The 24699-nt window shown below is 40.4% G+C and overlaps 1 protein-coding gene across 3 annotated transcripts in view; it reads right to left on the bottom strand.

The window, feature by feature from the left end:
• LOC146646501 (CAP-Gly domain-containing linker protein 4) overlaps nucleotides 1-24699 on the bottom strand; it is a 44213-nt gene that overhangs the window by 5955 nt on the left and 13559 nt on the right. For 2 of the 3 annotated variants that reach the window (XM_085390915.1, XM_085390914.1), the window contains exons 7-13: nucleotides 18581-18829; nucleotides 9652-9787; nucleotides 9034-9165; nucleotides 4225-4320; nucleotides 2849-3031; nucleotides 2597-2731; nucleotides 465-588 (exon numbers count right to left, since the gene is read on the bottom strand). In XM_085390915.1, coding sequence (XP_085247041.1) covers nucleotides 465-588; nucleotides 2597-2731; nucleotides 2849-3031; nucleotides 4225-4320; nucleotides 9034-9165; nucleotides 9652-9787; nucleotides 18581-18829 — 1055 coding nt within the window. The remainder of the gene's footprint in view (nucleotides 1-464; nucleotides 589-2596; nucleotides 2732-2848; nucleotides 3032-4224; nucleotides 4321-9033; nucleotides 9166-9651; nucleotides 9788-18580; nucleotides 18830-24699) is intronic. The other variant, XM_085390916.1, reaches the window with a different exon arrangement.

Below are 24699 nucleotides of genomic sequence, written 5' to 3'. Positions count from 1 at the left end.
ATAACCACCTTTATATATCCATTATCCATAATCAATATTTCAAAGCAGCGATGATGGCATCTGGCTCATTACTAGGTGAAACATTAAACAGAGAAGTCATGCAGGGAGAGGGCCTTGGGCTTCGCGTTTGACGACTCAGACTCGAGTTAATCACCAGTTCAGAGAAGCCCTGTTAGCTGCACAGAGGGCAAAATCAAATATGTCAGTACTTACACAAATGATACTGTCAAAGGAGCTCATTAGTGCACTCAAATGTATTGATGAAAGAAATGAAATGCAACCTCTGGGTTTCTGGGGTCTATTGCCAAATTCATACCATCAAATCTGCTCTCAAGTTTTTAATCATTTAGAAAAACATTCTTCTTTGACAAATCTGTTTTTAGTCCTCGAATGACCACTGGCAAAAACCAAAAAGGGACCGTTAATCTTGAGAAGAAAAGCTACCTTAAAGATTCCAGACTCACCTCTGAACGCGAGACGGAGGAGCAAAGACTCCATGTTTTGGTGGGCAGGTGAAGTACCTCACTCCTCCCACTGACCCGTCATTTTTACCGCTCGGCTTGTCCAGTTCGATGCCCAACCAGAGTCCTGCACAGAGACCGGAAATCAACAGTGTCAAGAGGCATATTAATAAATGAGCAACACACCTTACAATAAAAACATAATTTTAGACTGGCGACACCAAATGACTTCTTAAAAAATGACTGAATGACCTTTTACCAGATATAAGCTTCTCTCTCTGGCTGCCCCTGAGGCTGCTTCTGCTGGAGTTGGTTACTCGGCTCCTGTTACAGACGCTTTCCTAAAAATCAAATGTTCTTGCTTCCTGTGGTTCAAATACAATTATTTACAGTAGCCAAGGTTTCTCCAAGAAGGATATTTGGTTTCCAAGTGTTTCTTTAATTTGCTTTTAGCATTATTTAACTCAACCCAACATCAGTCTACTGCCCAGTGGCATTCTTGGCTCAGCTGACGCCATAAAACAGGGAGCTTTACAGTAAGTCCTCCTGGTTTTGTGTGATTTTATCTCCACACAAATCCATCTTCCTGAGGATGTCCGACTTGTACAAATGTGATAAAATAAGATTTTGTTATTTCATTTTAATAGCTATAATGATAATAATATTTAACTGACAAAATCACTACACCTAGCTCACAGTACACCATTTGGGAACAATATATTGGAAAACTCTAAATAGGAGAGTTTGCCCTAAATTAGGACATTCGGCAGAGGCGATATTTCACTTCCATCTCAGGCAGCTCCTAAATAAATAACTTTTTAGCTCTTAAACATTCAATCACTGTCCTGTAAAATGATGCAACTCCTCAATGTGAGCCAGAAAGTTCAGACAGTGTTTCTCCTTTCTCTTTACGAGGGCCTTAAGACACCTCGCAAGTGCCAGATGAAGGTATAGCCAGAATTCTAAAAATAAGTCAACCTGCTGTGAAGTATCCAGCAGCTGCTGTTGTTTTTAGTATGGAAGCGCAGCGCTCAGTGCAGTGAGATAACAACGCATCGCTAACACTGATTTAAGAGTATCAAAGGAAACCCAAAAAGTTTTTTCTACTTAATTCCATTATTTAATTCCAAGCACACGTTTTCCTCAGTATGCTATAATTCATTCATATACATGGGTTCCAGTGTAGCAATGTTTACTGTTGTCGCCTGAAAGAAAAGAAAAGCTGCACAACATAAAGCACAATACCACTGCCACTGACTTAAGGTACTTTTTTAAGGAAATTCCACAATAATGAGACTTTTATCAACTGTCCTGTCTATATCCAATACACCCAAGTTATTGTAGTTTTGCATTTTCTAATTAGCTTTTATTTTCAATAAGGCATCCTTTGGAGTCACTGCAGTGATGTTTTGCATTTGACCCATGTCAAATAAAGCCAATTGTTTAAAAAAACAAATAAATAAATAAAAACCTTGACATTATATTTAAATCCAAAATCCAAAGCGAGCATCTCAACCTCTCCACCTAAACAGGCGGACTTGGCTTCTATAAAATGCGTCAGCTAATGCGTCGTGGCAGTGTCACCACACAACATCTTGCGCGCATCCTGGCCATGCCAGTCACCTTTGACACAGCGAAGGTATTTCGCACCACAGGAACATTGATTGAGAATATTGATCATTGTTCACACTAATTTACATCTTACAATTTGTGAATAAAGCTGATGAGTTAATAAGCTGAGAAAGACATTTTTCTTAATAATATCAGAATGTGATTAATGTGCTTTGCAGCTGATGTGATAAATGCCAGCATCAAACGCTGACTAATAGCCTCATCATAACATCATCCACTGGTTAGTCCTGCTTTGAAGCCTCCATCCAGGGATGGGTTGGACTGAGAAACTAAGGACACTGTATGCTCAGCGACTTGTCACTTACAAATTAGCCACATTGTAAATCATGCTCTGCTTTATCATTTATTATGACGCTAACAGGTTTATAATTTAGAAGACGAACAATGAATGTTGTATTAAATGATATCTACCTTTAATAATTTTGCTGAACTGCGATCTCACAAAATACAAACTAAACCCATCTTTTATGTAGAGCACATGTGTTTGAGAAAATGTGTTCGACCTGGAGCAAAGTTGGTTTTTCCGTAGAACTGGACCACACCAGTTCTCTGACCGACCACCAGCACCCTCTCCCCGAGGCGCACCTCAGAGCCATCACACAGGGAGCTGCTACCTGAGGGGGTTCGGCTTCGAAAACCTGCGAGGAAGAGGAAAACCATTTGTTAGCTTTGATCATCATTTCTCTCAATTTCACGCGGCTGATTCTGCTTAATGATGGGAAATCATGAAATACAGTACTATGAGATTATTAGACCTGCAGTGGTGCCAGCAGAAGAGCGGAGGGCTGGTGAAGGTGTTATTCTGGGACTCGGGGAAACACGCTCCCTTCGTTGCCTGGCAGGAAGCCGTTGCCTGGGCAGCGGACGGGGTCGAGCGCCCGGTCCCTGTCTAGAGTCCAGGGAAGACGACGAAGAGGAGAGAGAGCGGGAGAGGACGCCTGTGGGTGCAATGCAGAAACAAGAAAATAAGAGAAGGAACCCCTCAAAAAAAATCTAATGAAATGGCCAAAGCAAACTCAATAGCTCACATTAATAATTAATTCACACCAAGACAGCCATACTGCCACACACACGCTACTGATATATCAAAATGGCTTATCAACTGTTGCATCTAGGCTTAGCTGGGACATTAGCTGTCTACATTATTATCCACTTTATCTAAAAATCACACGGCACCAAATGCCTGCTTCTCCTCTTAATAATGAATCCACCATCCCTCCATTTGGACCTATATCAGTAACTCTAATGCCACTGAGATAATGAAGCTCAGTCTATTATTCATTTTCCATTTTATTCTTTCAAGTGTGACAGTGCCTACAGCAGCAGGATCTTGGCAATTACCACTTTATTTTTTTATTTTTTTTTGCCTAAAAACTAAGCAGCTGCGTCACATCAATCTAAGGTAGCACACATCAAATGAGCTCAGTCTTCTGCAGTTGCATGTACCATTACCAAGCTCCAACTAAAGGGCAACATGCTAATCCCCGCCCAACACTGGGGAATGACATGGAAGACGAGGATGCCGGATTTCGCTCTTAAGAAGCTATTTGGACGCTGGACCTCATTAAGCTTTTAACTTTCACAGACCTTCACAGGCCATTAGTTCATTAACTCTTGGAAGCTAATTGATTAAATCAGTGCCAGAATGCTTTAAGAAGGGAAGATTCAGCTACAAAGTAATTGAAACCTGGAAAGAAATGTGAGAGAAACTTGTCAGCCTTTCCCAAAACTTGTTTTCAATTGTCAGCCTTGGGTAGTTTGTCTCAGCACTGATTTTAAAAAGAGAAAAAGAAAAGAAAAAGAAAAGACAGTTGTTGTTTCTGTCATTTCTGTGTGCATGCTTCATGCACAGAGAACACTGTATGGAGGAATTTATGCAGCACTTGCTTATGCATTATACACAATTGTTTATTAAAAGCATCGCTTTAATTCACATGGGCAGTACTTTGTTTAAAGAGACACTGACACAGATGGATTAGGATGCTGGATTCAAGTATTAAGGTGTACAGACACAGATGAGGAAGCGGGATTTGAACAATTCCCCCAGCTTCTGCTAAAGCTCAAATACATCCCCACACTACATTCTCAGATAGGAAGTGCATTAAAGCCAGCTCAGCTATAACTCCAGTACCTGTCTTTACGATTGAGGTGTCGCCCTCTGTGTCTTGATGAGGACCAGATGCACTTTTTTGATTATCAGGTGTGTTTTTAACAGAAGGAGACAAACCTTTCAACCCACACACACACAAAAGAGACACAAGAGCATTATTCATCAGATAGCAAGGTTGGTAAATAAAAGCCATATTGACAGCTGGAAATTGTAGTAAGATTGTCTAGTCAGACAGGTTAAATTGGCTGAACTAAGGAACCCATCAATCTGACTGAATAATCTGCACTGGTGTCACACTGTATCCGTTTAAGGGCGTGCCTCAGCAACCTGATTGCCAAAAAAAGCACTTATACTGAAAACAACATAGGTGGAACTTTGTCAACAAAGTCGGAGCTCTTTGCATGTAAAGCAGCCCTCCAAATGGACAAATGTCGGGTCAATTTGTGCAAACCCTGTGCAAAACACACGGGGTTGTAGTCTCAAGATCGACCGGTTGATATGCTCTTATCCAACCAAATTCTCATTTTCGGCTGCCAGTGTTACTGCCATGTGGAGAAAAGTGGTGCATCAATAGCCCACATTACCTCTGGCAGCAGGGCGAATAATCTACCGTCGCAAAAGGGAGAAGAAAAAAAAAAAAAAAAAAGGCAGCGATGTTGAAACTGTGAACTTGCCAAAACTTGCTTAATTAGTGTTTAAATGAACTGAACGTGTACTCTGAGTCCGCTCCAAACAAACTGACACCAGCTGTCAATTAGTTTGCTGGTTGCTAGTGTGACTGCACTTTGTTCAAACAAATAACCAAAAAGTCAAGCGTGAACTTTTCCTCACCCACCCTCACCGATGGTAAATCAAGTGGTTGAAGAGTAGGTAAGATTTCAGTCGACCAAGATTTGGTTTTGTTGATTTGAGCCCTAGAAGGGCAGTTTATGAAGTCTAACAAATTACAGGAAATAAGGAGCATTTTAAATGAGGAGAATTTTAAATGAGGAGTCTATGAAGACACACAGTGCAGCACTGCGTTAAAGGCAGAGCCAAAAATGCTACACTGAAAAGATAAGGCACGCGGAGGGAAGTGAAGAAATGCAAATACGGGACAGCATGACATTGCAGAGTATAAATGATACATGAATACTGAAGCTGACTTTTCATTTACTGCAACACACAATCAAATTATTTTTTTTTAAACAAACAAAAAACAGACAAACATGCTGAGACAAGCACTTGTGTGCACACAAAGGCCTAAATGACAGTGAACACCAAAGAACTTCAAAAGGAATCTTAGACCGATTCAACACAGAAAAACAGCATTTCCTGCAGAAGTACGTGTAATTGTGTTTTAACAACCTTTTAGCAACAAACTGTAATTTTAAGCCTCTTATATCGTTTGCTGACTTTAAATATATCTGCTCTTTATTCAACACTTTGTTATTTTTATGGTGTGGTATCCGTCTGAGAAAATATCATCATAATGAATACACCGCTCTCCGTCCACATATCCATTTTCTATTGCTTATCAAGGCCTGGGTCACAGTGGCAGCCTAAGGAGAGATTTCCAGACCTCCCCATCCAGACCCTCAGCTCTGATAGGGGAATGCAAACATATTCCTAAGTCAGCTGAGAGACATGATCCCTCTAGTGTGTCCTTGTGTGTGTCCAGGGGTCTCTTTCCAGTTGGATACACCTGAAAAACCTCGTCTAGGGATTCCAGAAGGAATAAACATGCATGCAGGAGAAAAAAAAGGCAACTAGACACTTTGGGCAGGGGAAACACACCCCAGCCCCAGCAGGGAGTCAGACCTGGAGGGTGCGCTTGTTGGTGACCGGCTGGTGGTCAGGCCTTCCCCCCTGAGCCCAGCCAAACCCAGCTCAAATGAGCCACTTGGGACGACCCCCCCTGTGAGCATAAGGAGCCATACAGTAGGGATCCAGTGTACTGTGGATGAGGGAGTAATCGAAGGCAGGGGCTTGACAGTCTAATTCCAGGCTTTTAAAACTAAAAACTGACTGTATGGATATTACCAACATGAGGGACTTTGTTTATAATAGACAATATCAACCAACATCTGTGCATAAACACATTTAATTTCTAATGAGGATTCAACAGGTACATAAAACTGTCTCATTTTTCTTTCTAGTCACCAACAGGACGCCCGTGTTTAAGTTTTACATTGCTCTTTGAAAAGTCATTAGAAAAATCTCAAATCAACCTGGTATTTATTGATTGCCATTTCAGTTAACATTTAGGGGGAGCTGGGAAATGCTCCCTTCAGAGACAGAGTTTGTGTCTTTCCTCTGAACTGCAGAGAAGAGCCTACATTCCAACTCAGAATACCAAACATTTCTTGTCACTTGACCTTTAGCTTGCAGGGACCTCCTGGTAGATAGAGCTATCTATCCCTTCCACATACACATAGTGGCATTCACTTCAAGTAGCAGACTGCAGCACAGACTGAGGCTTTATGAATTAAGCGGAGGTGGCTTTGTGCAGTTGTCTATGTTCTCACCACCCTTTGAGGCCTGAGTTACAGTTGACACACTCCAAGAGGGGCCAGCCTGGCATTCTGCCGTGTCTGTCTCCCCAGGTTAGCGAGACAAGGCAGTTCCACAAAGACCCGTTCAATCTATAGATAAACACGAGCCAGCAGCCTGCACTGCAGATCCAATGGGACAGTAACACAGGTGGCTCGACAAAGCCCTGAAAACTAAGTGTGTGGTCATAAATTAGTCTAGTTCTCTGGGCTGTATGAAGCTGTAGACACACATGGCCTCACATGCCTTGCATGGTACACAAAACACTCACATGCACTTTGTGATGAATGGCTGCCAGCCTATCCAGCCTGTCTATGCCATAGTTATTAAATCCTGCTTAATTGGACTATCAATCACCGAATTCTAAAGGCCTCTCAGGTCTGCAATTCCAATCACGTCCAGTTCAAGTGGCCTTCAAAACCTCTGAGTATTACACCACCCACAACAATACAGCTATAAGCCGCATGAGTAGCAAAACCCAAAAACCATACCAAGACACAGCTTTTACAATGGTGTAGCGCATTTACTGCAAATGTCAACGGTAAGGAACCATCCGAAGACTGAGAGCACCAAGTTATGTCAGCAGTCAGCAATTTTTGCCTTATCCTTTGGCACTGGTTCCGAATCCATTTTTCAAGCTATTCAGATTAAGATTAATAAGATTACTATGAAAGCACAGATGCAATAAATCCATCCATGTAGTGGCATGGCTCATACCAGGTAGGAACGTTGAGAAGGACTATTTTTTAGCACAAAAGAGAGGCTGAAGTGATATCTGCAGCTGATGGCATCATCTGAACACTGTGGGGTGAGTTAGTTCTCCCACAGTAGGCTAAAAGGTGCTCACGTCAGTAGGGGCATCAATTTTGGATGTTGAATGAGTGTGTCACTACAAAATCTACAAAACAACAAGTAAATATTTGACTAAACAGAAGCAAAGCCAATAAACATATGGATTGCTTTTCTTTTTTGGCAAGAAAATATTAATGGAGGCAACTATGACAACTTGACAGTGCCTCTTTATTACTACTCTGCTCTGACTTTTCTTAAGTGATGAAAACTATAATGTTCAAATACTTTAACTGACTAATCAACCCATGAATACAACTAACATTAAAGCTCACCTGTTTTTTTCTCTTTACAGAAACGCCACTTCTTCGATTTTTGGATCATTTAAACCAGGGGCTCCATCTACGAACCAGCAATCATCTGGTCCCACAACAAAGGGACACCATCATCTGAAACTACACTATAATAACCAAACTTCACTCTGAGCTGTTGGACTTGATTGCAGTTTTTTTTTTGACTACCCTCAGTCTTTCACCTTTATTGAATTCAATTTAGTTTTTGCCTTCAGTCTTTAATAGATCAAAATCTGCCAATAAATAAATGCTTAGTGTCAATGCAGCAGCAATATTATGCTGCTGCTGAATGTTATTACCTCTACGTTTCGAAAAATTAAAACTCCCATTTGCAAATATATTTTACTTTTAAATGTTTATGATATTAGTCATATAACAGAGAAGGATTATAATCACCAAAATCACACATTGTGCATTTCATTTAGTGAAACAATGGAGTAGCAATGAAGTCAGTTTCAACTGTCCTAAACCCCCTAAAGTAAGAGGGTTCCGAAATGTCAGTGGCTTCAGTAATAATGTATTTGGAACTGTGTAAATGACTAATGCTGTCATTTGAAAATATTTGTTTTTTATGAAGTTAGCACTGTTCTGTTGATTTTTTTTAATATGAAATAAAGTATCCAGGGGACTGTAGATTAGTACCTGTGGCATGAGGAAATGCCTGCCCTTGTAAAACCTTTTTCACCTGCTCTAATAAACATTCACACACACACACACACACACACACACACACACACACACACACACACACACACACACACACACACACACACCTGCCCCAGGGCTCACCCAGCTAGTCAGACTCCCCATCTTTGTAGTTCAGGTTTTGATCAATTTAAGCCTTTTTTATTAGAGTATTTTATGGCAGAAATCCTGAGGTAAGACTTAATTTCAAAAACAACGCTACCATCACTGTCTTTGTCGCAGTGTTTAAGGAGGTCTGTCAGGACCTGAGCACAACTTCAGTCGTAGGAACAAAACCATATAACCATAGAACGACATACAAACAAACCAAAGCTCGCTCAACAGACACGTCATTCAACTCCTGTGACTTCTATCTACAAATTAGAAGGTTGTATAAACAAGATCAAGCGCACTGCAGACCCAACATTGATTATCTGAATTTAGCAGTAACACTTTATCGCTTGTTTCTCACCTGTGTTAATCTTGGAAGTAATCCGAGACAGGTCGATGCGACGAGGGGGGCGCACGGGTGTAGACTTCTTTGTAGTGCTGGTTTTATGTCTTTCCAAAGGTTTGCTTATCTTGGACAGTGGAGCAAAAATTCCTATAAAAGTAGAAAAGGCTCTAAGCATAACCAAGTAAGAATATCATCACTGACGAGACACAGAATGAGGATAATACATAAAAGGGCAGCATGAAAGAGATTTTCTGTGCCAGGACACATTTTAAGTGCTGAAAACAGAATGAATTTACTGACATTTGGCCAAAAGGTCAAATCTTATTTCCTATGGTTAGATCAGACGCCACTGAAAAACTGACCAGACAATTTAAAAGGTCCAGGAAACGATTATGCTATTATGTGAACTGCAGTCAGTGTGTTGCTGCTCATGTCTGAATGCAGGAGAACACATAAAAAAAGTCTTGTTTGATCATTCAAGTTTGCTTTGTACTATTACACTATTTAATATGGGCTCAAAACATAAAAGCTACACTTTTAGAGCCTAAACAGTTGGTAATCCAAGTTTCTAATCTAAATAAGGGAGCAGTTGTGTGTCATTGTTTTTGCTTTCAAGCACCGGGCGCGACCTACCATGTTTGTTTCGACAGTTGAAATACTGAACACCTGCTACCGAGCCATCGTTCTTTCCCTCTGGTTTGTCCAGTTCCACTCCGGCCCACAGGCCACCGGAGAACTCGGTGCTGCCGCAGAACCGCAGAGTTCCAACCTGTGTTAATAAATGTATGTACCACAGGAGGTCAAATAGAAAATATGGAAAACATCAATAAGAAACAAAACATTCACTAAAAGAACTGGAACCAGCTCTGAGCACTGGCTTAAAGATAAGATACGAGTTTTGATTAGCAAACCACACAACTTGGCACAAAGTATTTCCTGGTACGGCCTTAGAGAAAAGCATACAACACACACACTATAGTGGTAGGAGCCTTCAAAAAGAAGAACAGGGGCAATAGAAGGTGGCTAGTTGTGTACATCAGTGTGTACACATTAAGAATATCAGAAGAGGCGATTAATCAAATGCTTTGACTTCTGAGTCCTAAAACAGTAAGCTCCCACAGGTGATTAAGTATACTGCCAGATCCACTGCATTATCATAGACCGAAGAACCATAAATCTGGTGTTCACAGAGAAGCTGGTCATGACAGAAAATCAGCAGTAAACTGAAATGAAATTATGCATTTTGAAGCACATTGTAAAATCCCGGATGGTAGAGTTACTTACGTTTGCAAATATGAGACATGAGTTTGAAGAGCTGGAGGTCGTTGTTCTAATGTTTCTCCACTACACAATAAACTACTGCCATCAATACCACTGGGCACTAAAGCCAGCCAACATCACTTATGTTAACGGTCTTCCCACACTCACCGACTTTAACTCATCAAATGGTAAATGTCAGAAACCTTAAAGCTTGGGTTTACTTGCATAGACAAATGCAAGAAATTCAGACATCTTTGACTCAAGTGGCTGTTTGCAGGTTATTTTCACAAATTCACACTTCCATAAAAGTATTAGGACTTCAGTAACACCGACTCTTTCAGCATGATCTCTCCTGTGGCCTAATAAAACTGTACAATTTTAACTCATGAGCCCTTAGAGTGGAAAAGGTGCTCCCTAATCTAATAAGAGTCAATTTTTAAGATATCTTTCATAAAAGTGGAGTTATTTAAAGAATGACTACAAATCTTTTTGATGTAATGGGGCCTACATCATTTTTTTATTTATTTTTTTTAAAAAGTTCAACAGCACCACTTTAAATACCAAGTTTGTTTTTCAGTGAGTTTGAGGTCTGAGCACACTCATTACTCCCTCTTCAATGAGGAAGGGTTATGAGAAGGGGCCATAAAGGGTATCGTGTGCCTTACAGACTGGGCACATTTATTCAGTATAGGGGTATTTAAATAAAACTGACTTTACTTATGAAGTCTAAGATTATTTGTGCAAGGGCAAAGGTGTCACTAGGGCTGGGCGATATGACCCAAAATTCATATCTCGATATTTTTTAGCTGGATGGCGATATAAGATATATATCTCGATATATTTTTTTAAAGCCATAAAGTAAGAACAAGAAGAGAGTTCTTAGTCAAAGCTGTGTCCCAGATGTCACACAGGCACTTTTATTAACATAGAGCAGATGTACATAAAATTTACTCAAAAATAAATTATGAGCATTTATTAAATAATAATGCTCCATAAATAAAAGAAAACAATGTTGTTTTTGTGCATAACAAAAAGCTCACAATTGTGCAGTCAAAATGTAAACTAAAAGACGCTGAGCACAATAACAAAGACAGTTTCACAGCTGCTCTGTTCCCAACTTGTACTGCGTGACTGACAGCCTGGAGTTTGAAATCCGCTTCGCAACCACGTCTCTTAACAGGTGCCATTTATGGTCCTTATACACAGTAGGGTAATATTACGTTGAAGCACAGTACGTATCACTCCGCGAGGCTCAGCCGTAATCCTCCGACAATCCATCAAGCGGTGCAGCTCCGTAGCTTACCAAAGTCGTACTAAAACATTTTTGACAGATTGCTGAGTGCCGTGTTCCGCATAAAATCGGTTCGCGGCCATCAAGCACACCCAGAATTCATACATTAGGCGCGCTGTCAACTTTTGAGAAAATGAAAGGATTTTAGTCCGTGCAGCACCTCTGGGCTGCATGGCGTTAGCGTGGTTAGCTCGTTAGCGTGGTTAGCTAGCTAACACATTGACGCCGTCCAGCCCCACGCACGGGCGATGCGCAGTAACTCGTTAACGGAGATTTGCCGTGTCCATCTTGTCGCTTCCTGCAGGTGAAGCGATGGGGGAGGAGGGGGAGTTGTGTTCAGTGAAGGAGAGGCGAGGCCGAGTAACGTTGCGTAAAGACGGAAGTGGACGAAAGAGAGGCAAACTTGCGGCTCCGCAAGTATAATTATAACGTAACATAGACTATATCGATATAAAGGATATTGTCAGATCTTATATCTCGTATAAAAATATATCGATATTTTTTAAAAACTCGATATATCGCCCAGCTCTAGGTGTCACTGCAAAAATTTCATTACTGTTTAAATTTCATTACTTTCAATCATGTTGGATGTTAGGTGTCTGCAGAGAGGTAATACTGAAAGGAGTAATAGGTAGCAAGAGGTAATTGAAGAGTTTTAACTTACAAATCGTGCAACTCACATCAGCTATAATGTCATGGCTTACACGGATGGTTTGTGAAACAGATCTCCTGAGATTTAGTGCAGTAAAAAGGATATTCCATTTAACAAAGCTCAATTTAATTCCTTCTATTAGATATATCACTGTTTGCCATTTTTCATTACTCCGGTCGTCTTCACGCGACACTCTTTCAGCATGAGGACAAAGAAACTTAGTAAATACTCTGTGTGAGAAATGGATGCAGTTCCAGAAGTACAGAGCAGACCCCATAACTGTCAAAAAAAATTGTCTTCGGGGAAGAAAAATGGAAAAGCTGTTAAGTATTAGTGATGTTGAATTACCTATGACTGCCATAAAGTAAGGTAATTTGTGCCCATGGCACTGCACTCAGTGTCTTTCACCTGCTTTGTTAGGTCACATAAGGTGGACTGGGCCCATGCTGTCAGCCCGATGATTTCAAATTAAAACACAAAGCACAAAGAGAAAGATTTCTGGGGTCCTCATTTAATTTTAGAGCAGAGACACCATGTAGCAAATTGTCAGAGCTGAACAGTGCAATGAACTCAATTAGAAAAATGAATTGTATTTAACCTATGGGGCTAAATACCCTTCTTATAAAAGTGTGATTCATTTCAAAAGGATTGCACATGGCTTAAGGTCCCAGCATGGTCCTGCATTGGTAGTCTGTAGGTGCTGTGCACACGTATTCACATGCTGTCACTGGGAGACTGTACAATGTTAAAAGAAATGTGGATTTTTTTTAGTACTTTGTTCTCGCGACCGAGCCAAAGTATGAAAACGCGTACACACAAAAAAAGAAAAAACGACTTCTTTGTAGCAATTTGAAACTGCTGTAACTGTCCTTTTTAACCATCAGTGCTTTTTTCGGTCTTTGATGTTTCATATGTCTTTATTTCAGCATTACCTGGTCAAGCCAAGCCATCTTTTTAACCAATCAACATTCAACTATGCACAGCATCATCACTGTCAGGCTGTGCTACTGGCTTTTTGGATGTTGAATTCCCATGGACTCTCCCTGTGAGGAACCAAAGAGCTATGAGAACTGAAACCAACACAGTACCATGAATCCTATTTTACAAAACTGCAAGGTTACTGATTAGGCTAATGAGTAACACTGCAGAGCTAATGGCAACAATACAGAAATTCAGAGCTTTTATGCCATTACTCTCTTGCCCTCTCCCTTAGGACCAAAATCTGTACATGCATCTTTGCCATACTGCCTTACTTAACTGGTTAAGAATTAATTGCATCCGTATATTTATTTTTACTTATTATACAGTGATGTTATGTGTCATACTGTTACAGCTTTGCCATTATTAATCACCTAAACTGGTGGTTTGTTGCACTTTTTCCCCTCTTCCTTTAGACATTACTTGTACAGTACTCTTCACCACATATTCTTTATATCGATGCAGCGATGCAGGTGGATGCTTCTCTGGTGTCCTGGATTGTTGATTACCTGACAGGAAGACCACAATATGTACGTCTCCCACAGTGTGTGTCTGACAAGGTGATTAGCAACACAGGGGCACCACAGGGGACTGTCCTCTCCCCCTTCCTCTTCACCCTCTACACCACAGACTTCAGCCACTGCACAGAGACCTGCCATCTTCAGAAGTTTTCTGATGACTCTGCGGTGGTTGGATGCATCAGCAGGGATGATGAGACAGAGTACCGGGCTGTGGTCGACTCCTTTGTCACGTGGTGTGAGCAGAATCATCTGCAGCTCAACGTGGCAAAGACCAAGGAACTGATCGTGGACTTCAGGAAGACCAGGAAACACTTGACCCCTGTTTCAATCCAGGGGGTCAGTGTTGACATTGTGGAGGACTATAAATACCTTGGAGTACACATTGACAATAAACTGGACTGGGCTAAAAACACCACAGCACTTTACAGGAAGGGCCAGAGTCGTCTCTATTTTTTGAGGCGACTGAGGTCCTTCAACATCTGCCAGAAAATGCTGAGGATTTTCTATGAGTCTGTTGTGGCCAGTGCGATCCTCTATGCTGTTGCATGCTGGGGGAGCAGGCTGAGGGTCGCAGATGCCAACAGACTTAATAAACTGATCCGTAAGGCCAGCAATGTTGTGGGGATGGAGCTGGACTCCCTCAAGGTGGTGTCGGAGAGGCGGATGCTGTCCAAGATAAAGACAATGTTGGATAACACCTCCCACCCACTCCATGACATGTTGGTCAGTCACAGGCGCACGTTCAGTGAGAGACTGAGATTACCGAAAAGCACCACTGAACGACACAGGAAATCATTCCTGCCTGTGGCCATCTCCCTGTACAACGCATCCACTTAACACACTGTTTGCTGCTACAGCTACACATGTTTCTTTTCCAAATATTTATTTATAAGTGACTTATGTATGTATGTATGTATATATATGTATATATTGTACTATTCTTAGTTAGTGTATTGTCTGTCTTGTCTTAATGTTGGTTTAAAATGGAGCACTGTAACAAAAAATAATTTCCCCCAGGGATCAATAAAGTATTCTGATTCTGATTCTGATTATCATGAAGACAATGGTTTTTTTCTTTTCTTTTCTGTACTTTGACAATTTGTTGCCAATTAATGCCTTCCCACAATATATCTGTCATTCCTCACACCCACACTTCAACATCCATACTTTTCTATCTTAATGCAGTGTGCTGTATAGCTGCGTTATAGTTACACTGTATGTGTTAGAATTATGACCAAAAAATAACTAAAGAGGACAGGGCATTTTTTAAATGCTAAGTATAATTACACTGTGACTAGTCAACAGATTTTGTATAAATGCTTTTAATTACAGCGCTGCTACGTTTACAGTTGAACTCATTAGACATTCTCACTTCTACAAAGAAACAGCCAGTGCGGCTCACACTGCCGCCTGTGAACTTGGACTGGGTAAGAGTCGGTGATTAGAAAAGAATGACTCACAGACAAAGAACATGAGCACATGCATTTGTAAAACTTCTAATACTGATACCAGGCACCGGAGATGAACATGCTCAGATGAATGTTGATGATGTGCCAGAGTGATCTGATGGCCATAACCGAGAGTGCTTGATGGATTCCCAAATGGTGTTGCTTAGCAACTGGAAATTATTTTGTCTTGGTTGAAAATGTAACCAAAGCTTCTTAACTTTGGCTACAATGGACTACGGCACCGGTGCATGGCACTAATGTGATGCAGGATCCATGCTATAAAGACCTGGACTGTTGGATTGATGGAGATGTTGCTTAGTAAATGCAATACAGATTCTATATGTGCATTTATTACTGGTACACAGATATTAATAACCTTGGCCTGGCCAATCTGTTCTATTCTCTGATTGGCATAGAAATCTCCAATAACCAATACCATTACTAACTGGGGTGGTGGTGGTAGTATTGTGTTAATGTGTATCCACTTAAGCAGCACCATCCAATTGGGTTCTGCTGACAGACGTTTATTTCAAAATGAGCGGCGATAGCACGCCAGTCAAGGCTATTTTTAAAAATCTAATTTCTCCAGTTGTGCTTTAAATTAATATGAGTATTATAATAAATTGAATCTGCCTCATTATAATTACATATTGCAAAACCACACGAGCAACACAGGTGTGCCTGGGTACGCACACAGGTTCACACCCCGACTTCTGTGCTGCTCTGAAATGAATGCGTGTGTAGAGAGGCTACAGCAAACCATCATAAAATAGCAGGATATTTCTGACTGCTGGACTGATTTTTTAAAGCTAAGGCTTAATGTAACTGTGCATTTGCAGAGACACTCAGGCTACGTTCACACTGCAGGTCTTGATGCTCAATTCCGATTTTTTGATCAAATCTGATTTTTTTGTCTGCTTGTTCACACTACAAATAAAATGTGACAGTAAACGCGCTCTAGTGTGAACCCTCAAAGCGGCCCGCATGCGCAAAAGAAGACGTCACACACGACGCGCTCTGTTTCTACCCAGACCAAACACTATTGTTTGACTGATGGCCGTTAATATAAAGACTTGTTTCTGACTTTACGTTTCCCAATTTTGTTATTTACAAATAGCCTAATAATTATCCGTATTGCTGTTTTAGAGGAGCGGTGCTTCAAAGGATGTTTGCAGATTTCTGTCAGAATCTGCAGATTATACAGTACAAATAAAATGTTCACGTTTCTCCAACATTGTCTTCCCAACATTTTCACTAACATCTACACGGGATGGGCAGAAAGCGTTCACGATGTCTTCTCGGGCGCTGATAATTGGCGTAGCCTCAGTTACGGTCTCCTTAACTCCTCTTTCTACCAGGTGTTTGACATGAAATACTGTGGGTGGGACTGACAGGTGGAGAGAGCAGGAGAGAAAAGTGAGAGATTTTACAGAGGAAGAAAAAAACTGGATCACATAGTTGAATCATATATTAAAGGTAAATAAGCAGAGACGCAGCAAGTATTTTTGTCTTAATACGACGTCAGCTGTTCAGCATTCACCCACACACGGTACCTTATGAGGGCTGGATAAATGATGGAGCACTACGGAGCAAATCGCCCAACCTTACCATAATCCCTATAGCCATCACTAACTAAAACTAGATGTGGGGAAAAAGTAATAATACAAACTATAATTTTGGAGGAAAAATACAGAACTAACTGAAATGATATTGTAAACCCACAAAACTAAAAGGAAATAAAAACATAAAGCAAATATTCTTTTCAGTTTTAGTCTTTGTCAATATGATAAAATCTGTCAGCAAAACCTGCTCGATTAGGCTTTCGTGCACCCGTTTCAGACTTGGAATGCCGCATATCACTTCCTTCAAAAAGCGCTGTATTAAATTCCTAAACAAACAAATACCCTACATATAATGATAAACAAAAAGGACTAACACTACCACTCAAAATATTTAAAAAAAAAAGAAGAAAAAAACCCCAAAAACATTTTCTAACAATTTTCAAAAAACTAATTAATTTAAATTTAATTTAATTTAAAACATAAAAAAACAACACAAAGATGATAAAAAGTACTTTTAAAATATAAAACGATAATAACTCTGTTCGCTTCTAGCATGAAAAGAAAGACGGAAGCTTTATCAGCAGGAGAGCATTGATGAACAATTAGTGACTGTTAGTTCCTCAAAATTTACTCTTTTTCTTTTTTTAGGCCGATAGTTTTACCAGCTCCTTCAGTCTATTTCCACATGAAATGGCTCACCTGTCTCTCCTCCACTCTTCAGGACGCTCTCCCCACACACAGTAAAACCAAGTGAAACAAAAAGGATGCAAAGAGGAAAGAAAACAAGCATCTCTCAAGCATACAGTTACATCAAACTCTCATTTAAAAATCAACATGACAAACACAAATACCATCCTTCTGCTTTGCCTGGTTTTAAGACTATGACATAACCCAACTCTAAACAAAATATCATTCAAAGTTTCTTCATACTACTCCATCCAGCACAGACTTTTCCAGTGGAACAGGAAACTCACTCGGTATACAGGATTCACGCACAACCATGCAGACGGTTTAATCTCTGCTTAAAGTGTCTCCAGAGGTCCCGTGTTTACAACCATCAGGATAAAAAGTGTCTTGAGTGTCGTTGTGGTATGTGCAGAAAGCTTGGACTTCAATGTAACAGCAGGTGAAAAATCTATTGCAACATTAAGACGAAAACAGCACACGGCATCATCGATACTCCAGCGTTTCCAGTCTGTGGACCAGCAGGAGCTGATAATTTAATAGCAGCACACACAAAAGGCTCCACTGGCACCGTATCGTTTTAAACAGCATCCCACTGTCAAGCCTTATCAAGGGCTTTAATTTCCATTGTACCAAGTGGACTTGCAAGTGGCCTCCAAATTGTTTCCTGGTGGTATTCATTTTCAGGCAAACTTAGATGGATACAACCAAATCTAGCTAGCTATTACTTCTGCTACAACTTCGCTTCAGTTTGTGAAAGCATATGAAATACTGGCAAGACGTGACCTGCAAATTTCACAAAGTGATAAAGGGGGGAAAAAATTACAGTAAGTGTTAAAGAGACGCTCGATTTCAGTAGAAAAAAGGCTGACTGAAGCCCCTAAACCAAAGTTAGTATCATATTCCAGCACAAAACTGAAAAAGCAAAGACAGAGCCCTGCATTAGTGAGCTTTGTTTAAATATACTGACTCGCTGCTGCTAAGAGACAGCTCATTTTAAACTGGAGAAGTGTGGACTTATTTGAATTCAGCTAATCACTGAGTCATAATTAGAGGGCTGTGAAACTTCCCTCTATTGTACCATTCTGAGATATGAAAAAGCTTTAAGTAAGACTGAAAGTACTGCTGTATAAAAGTGAAGATCACTGCTCAGAGCCACAACTCACCTTCTGTGCAGCTATAATCACACGGTCACCTAGACGGATTCCCATGGAGGCGAGCTGTAGCCTGGCCTTATCAGAGAGAGCAGGGAGGGACTGGGCTTTCAGGGTGAGGGGCAGAGGGGAGCTGGGTCTGGGTAACGCTTGTCTCAGCAAAGTCCGGAGCTCTTTGGCCATGGCTGCTGCATCAGCCATGTCCAGAGGCATGTCGAGGGGATCAGGCACCACGTCTGCTGGACACTGCCCTTTTTCATTCTTTAACCGGACACAAGGAGAAAAAACAAAACAAAAAAACAACACAGATAAGAGGAATGTTTTACCAATCAGGTAAGAGAATGTTTTAAGCAGAGATTTTGAAAAAGGACAGTCATTTAAATCATTATATCTGCAACTAAGCAGAGCACTAAAGACACCTGCATTGCAGAGGTCATCCAAACGATTGGTTTTAAATTAAAAAAGGGAAGAAAAAAAAAAAAAGAAGAAGAAGGGGGTGTTAATCCGGACCACCCTCGGCTCCACTAACTGAACACACAGCAGAACACTTTCTCTGACATCTGTTTCAGCTCCACTGGCACAAGGACAGATACAGAAAACCCTTACCACCTCACAGCACATTCTCTTTTTATATATGAGGCATTTATTCACTGAGCTGTTATTTTATGTCCTTTTTTTCTACTTTCTATTTAAATGAGCCAAGGTAAAATCAGTCTTACTTGATTGTTTTGTTTTTTTTTCATACTGTACTTTTTTGTTGCTACAGACCCTTTCATTTTTTTAAGTAAAAATACACTGCATCTTAACTAAATATGGCAAACATAATAATTACAGCAACAATGACATCTACAGCAACACTGTAGCAAAATTCGTCAAGGCAACACCTGCAAACCTCTTAGCTCAACATCACACACCTGCAACTAAACCAATCACTGCAACTGCAATAACTAAACCACCAATTACATCTGCCCCAGAAATGGACCCTCAGTTAATATCACTGAGGAAATAAAAGAGCCAGTTTCTTTAACGCACGAGTGTGAAAGCTTCTATCCCAAATGAAAAGTGTAAACTTACTAATGCGTTATGAATCCATTAAGTGCAAACAGTGTGACCCAGACAGTCTCATTAATGCTGGGAGATGTGTGCAATAAACCGATCCCACTTACCAGAACACTGATATGATATTAGAAACTGCCCAACTGCAAGCACAAGACTGGATGTCATGTTGGTAGGAGCACTGAAGCGCTGAACCTTCTGACAAAACACAGAATTCTTGCAGTCCACTTGAGCAGAAAATAATTGGTTGAACTTGAACTGGTGCTTTTTTATTTCAACAATATCAGTTGGGCCAAGAGTACCTGAGAATGAGGATGTATTGCATGCTGAAGTACGGCTCAGTAAAGAAAGAATTTAGCCAGTCGTTTTTATAGCAGTGAATGAGAACCAACAGTGCTCGACCTACAAACTGAGGCTTATATCTGGAACTCTAATCCCTGCGGGTTAGATGTTTACATTTGGAGGAGGAAAGAGGAGGCTTGTGCGCTGAAAAGTAAAAACTGTGAAATAAAGCAGAAAAAAAAATACCACTAGCTGAGAACAACAGTGAGACAGCTTGCCAGCTCTCGCAATATCGATCAATACTAATTAAATCAAATGCAGCATAAGCATCACTGATGACAGACTGCTTTCAAAAGACAAACTATTTAAAACATTTTTTTTTTTTTTATGTCCATCTCCAAAATGGTCACCATCATTTCTGTATGCTGCACCTAATCGCATCTTATTCATGTTGTCAGGGCAAGAGGCGCACAACATGAGCATTTAGTCACGTAAAGAAACTACAGTCAGGGAGAGCTTAGAGAGACTAAGCAAGCTTAAGTGACAGACGAGAGGAGCTCATCCAGCACTACGGCGCAGGATTAATTGGGGCACACTTGCATTTGCCAGCCCCTCCAGCAACAATACAAGTGGTCTTTGATAAATATCAAAACCCAGCTTGCCTTTTATTGCTGAGGCCTGTCGCTCTCATGTTGTAACACTGAGCTAAAGTACCAAACAATCAATCTGTCTTCATGTGCCTAGAGTGAAGGCAGCATGCCACAGGACTAGCTCCAGGAAAGAAATGCTTAGCTCAGTGGCGATATCTATATTTAAAGGAGTGCATTTAAAGCATGCAATCTCTCTCTTTTTTCTTTTTTTTAAAAAACAGCTGGGCAACCCTAATCAACTCCCCATGTATACTTTAGATTGATGGGGTAATAAACAGAACAATAATCACCTCTAGACAAGTCCAGTGTATTTCACTTAAGTACCATAATGTAATACCATGCCAAGCTCCCACGGTGAACCATTTTTTAAGCACTGTCACACACTCACCCACTGACATGTGACAAATGCCTTTCACAACTACACAACAGCCATACTTCATTTGTTACGGTTAAATTATGAGAGCTTTGAAAGATGCTTTTAATGCTTATGCACAACAGGCAGAATACCTGAAACATATTTGACACTCTCGCAAATGATTTGTGAATCATTGCATTTAAGTGACTTTTTTCTTTGTTGCAATCCTGGGATAGGAACATGAAAGTGCTAATAACTGCAATTCCACCGCTGTTGCAGGAATCAGCATAGCGTTCTCCACATCTTTTCCACACTTTGACCCTGTGATTCAACTGCCGTATGTTCAGGTTCCAGTGTGCATGTTGCCGACACCAGCGCACTTAGGCCTGACCTCCCAGCAGCCCCATGCAGTGTGACCGAGTGAGGAAACGAATCCTTGTGGCGTCATCTTCTTGGGATGTAAACATTGTAGCCCGTCTCTAACATCCCCATTTTATGGAACTGTTGAACAGGCTGTTCAACAGTATGAGATTTATTGCCAAGAAGCATCTTTACAACTAGAGATGGCACGATACCACTTTTTTATGTCCGATACCGATACCGATATCATAAATTTGGATATCTGCCGATACCGATATGAATCCGATATAGTGTTTTTTAATCAACAAAACGGTTTTTTTAAAAAATATCTTGCTGCATTTTGTATAAGTTCATACTCAAGTTTAAAACAACAACTACACTAAAGCTATTCTGTTATACCTATATGCAAAAAAAAATAATTTCATAGTTCAGCAATACTGATCAATCTAATAAACTTAAACCTACACCATCCTCCCTATTCTGGTATTTTAAAGAGTACTTAGCGTAAATATTAAGCAACCTAACTAATAGGGTTCCAACTCCCAGCAACAACAAAAATAAATAAAAAATAGGGAACCACCCCTCACGCTCCACCTCATGATGCTTAATCAACGTAATCAACCTTAATTTGATGCAGTGTGAAAAAAAAATGCACAGAAATCAATTATTTTTCAAGAAATATTAAATAGATTCAACATCTTTCTTCAACAAAATTGCAGACTGCACAGATGGTACCTTCTCAAAGGAAAAAGTACTATAGCTTACTAGGGTATATATATTAGACTTAATAGTCACTATATACAGTAATTGACTTCTATTCATTTTACATCAAATTAAAACTTTGGGTGTAAGATTCGGATAATTATTTATTAAAAGCTCGACATTTTAAATGAGAATAAGAAAGAAAAGTATGTCTTTGTGCCCCCTTTTCCCTGTTAATGCCCTATCGGCCCCCCTGGCTAAACTTTGCTAGATCCGCCCCTGCACAGTTACCAGCCGTCAGCTACATAGAAAAAGATCCTCGAGTAGAAAGTAATATTAAATAAATTCTAACAACAGCTGATCGAGCTTAAACGTGCTGCTGTTGTTCAGCCGCTGGTTTCCTCTTTCTGGTGCAAAGTGGGCCAAAAACAAACCAGAGACACGGACTCGCGACAGAAAAGCCGATCAGCTGATCATTAAGCAGTTTCATGATTGAAGTAGCAGCCGGAGAGCGAGAGGCAGTCGCTTGTTAAGCTTAACGCAGGAATGCTTTACAAACATTCAGAGATGGACTTACACACTTGCTTTACTTCTCTCGGGGATAACTTTGTCGGAGATGAAATGCCGGGTTGCTAGCGAAGCTCCAAATGCTATCCAGACCACAGGTCCCGCATGCCACAGCCGCTCTATCACGTGATGCATACTGCTCCGACATGCTAACGTTCTGAGGTGAGTTACGGCGTGTTGCAAGTTTTGTGAGGTGCTTTCGTGATATTTAATGGATCGGATTACATTTTTTATTTTTCTCCGATATCCGATCCAGTAATTTAGGTCAGTATCGGACCGATACCGATACGTAATATCGGATCGGTCCATCTCTATTTACAACAAAGAAATAATTGACTAAACACAAATTTCTTTAATTTTTGTGCAAAGTTTATCCTGGAACCAACACAAAAACAAGATTTACTGAGAAAGTAAAATAAAGCTGAGTAAGTAAACACCTTCTGTTATTGTTAACAGCTGAACTTCCCATGAGCTGTATGCTGAAATTCAGAATGTGCAGGGAAACATGTCAATCCACCCACCCAAAATCCTCCACATACCAAACAGATCTGCAACAGCAGCTCACATTTAATCTGAAACTGAAAGAGAAATAAGTGAGCAGTTCACCACAGAAACCTTTTTTTTTACTAATGCAAGAAATGATGAGTTGCCACAGCTCTCAATCCATAAGGTATGTAGCAAGGGAAGCACGAAAGGCCAGCAACATTTTTATTTTTCCATCCTTTTTAAAAAATCTTTCCATTGCTCCAATACTCAGTTTGTTGTGATTAATCTCTGCAGTGCCAGTGAAGAGAAATATCAAATTAAACCACTTCCATGCCTGACCTTTACTCAGAAAGAAACTGAATTTCTTGGCTCTGATATCACGAACACACTGCCAGCCAACACCATCATTTTTCAAATGCGAATTTCACAATTTGTCAAACACATGAAAAGTCAATGCAGGAAAAAAAAAGAATAGTACTAAAGGATGTGGCTGATTGTGATGAATTCCTCATTATTACAACTTTTCATTTTAAAGGGAGTAATAAATTAATGTTACCTTCTCTGTGTGTTTTTTCCAGGTTGTGCTTTAATTTTGAGTAATGATAACATGACGACATTACAGCGAATGCACCGCCTTACAGAAGATCAAAGCTGCATAAATCAAAAATGGGGGGAAAAAAATACATGACTAATAAACTGATGCTTATTTTTGAATCTCTCCATTTCAAATTCTTATTTATTTCTCCATTATATTTTTGATTTCTTTATTTTAAAATAAGTCAGTGGTCTCTGTATACCTGTTGTGAGCTTGGTCTACATTGCCAGCAAAAAGCTGGATCCCCTCCCAGTAGGTACTGGACTCCACCAGGGCTGCCCTTTGTCACTGATCCTGTTCATAATTTTTTAGGACAGATTTCTAGATGCAGCTGAGGACGAGAGGGTATCAGATTTGGTGGTCTCGAGATCTCGTTTCTGCTTTCTGTGGATGGTGTGTTCTTGTTGGCTTCATCGAGCAATAACCTCACCCACTGAGGTGGTTTAAAGCAGAGTGTGAAGTGGCGGGGATGAGAACTGGCAGCTCGCAATCTGAGGCCATGTTTCTCAGTCACACAGGGTGGAATGCCCATTCCAGGACGGGAACATGCTGCTACCCTAGTTTGGAGTAGGATGCCTCCTGGACGGCTCCTAGGTGAAGTGTTCCAGGCATCTCTCACCAGAAGGATGCCCCGGGCGAGACCCAGGAGATGCTGGAGACATTACGTCTCTCAGTTGGGTAGGGAATCCTTAGGTGAACCCCACAAGGAACTGGTGAGAGGTAGTTCTGAGCATTTCTGCTTGGATTGCTACCCCCGTGACTGGAACCACACTGCTAGTAAATTGAGCTGTTCTAGCTAAAGAACTAATAATAAATAAAAACCCAACAAAATAAATGAAAAACAAACTATTAATAGAATCTATTTATCTCATTTCAATCCTCCGTAATAAAAGGACTGTCATCGTCAGGGTCACGGCAAACACACGGGTCCTTTCAAATAGTGATAAAGATTACAAGAAGAAAAAAATATTGCAATATCGGAGCTTATAAAAGCCGATGCAGCATATCTCTAGAGCCAACTGCCAGCAGCAGTGATGAACCTTAAATAATAAAGCAGACAGAAAATAATCTTCCCTCT

This window comes from Rhamphochromis longiceps, linkage group LG19, assembly GCF_057381845.1.
Source record: "Rhamphochromis longiceps isolate RC_006_pf linkage group LG19, R_longiceps_female_GT1.1, whole genome shotgun sequence".
NCBI classification, from domain to species: Eukaryota; Metazoa; Chordata; class Actinopteri; order Cichliformes; family Cichlidae; genus Rhamphochromis; species Rhamphochromis longiceps.
Note: the sequence above shows the minus strand (reverse complement) of the source record. Positions and strands in the feature narration are given on the sequence as shown.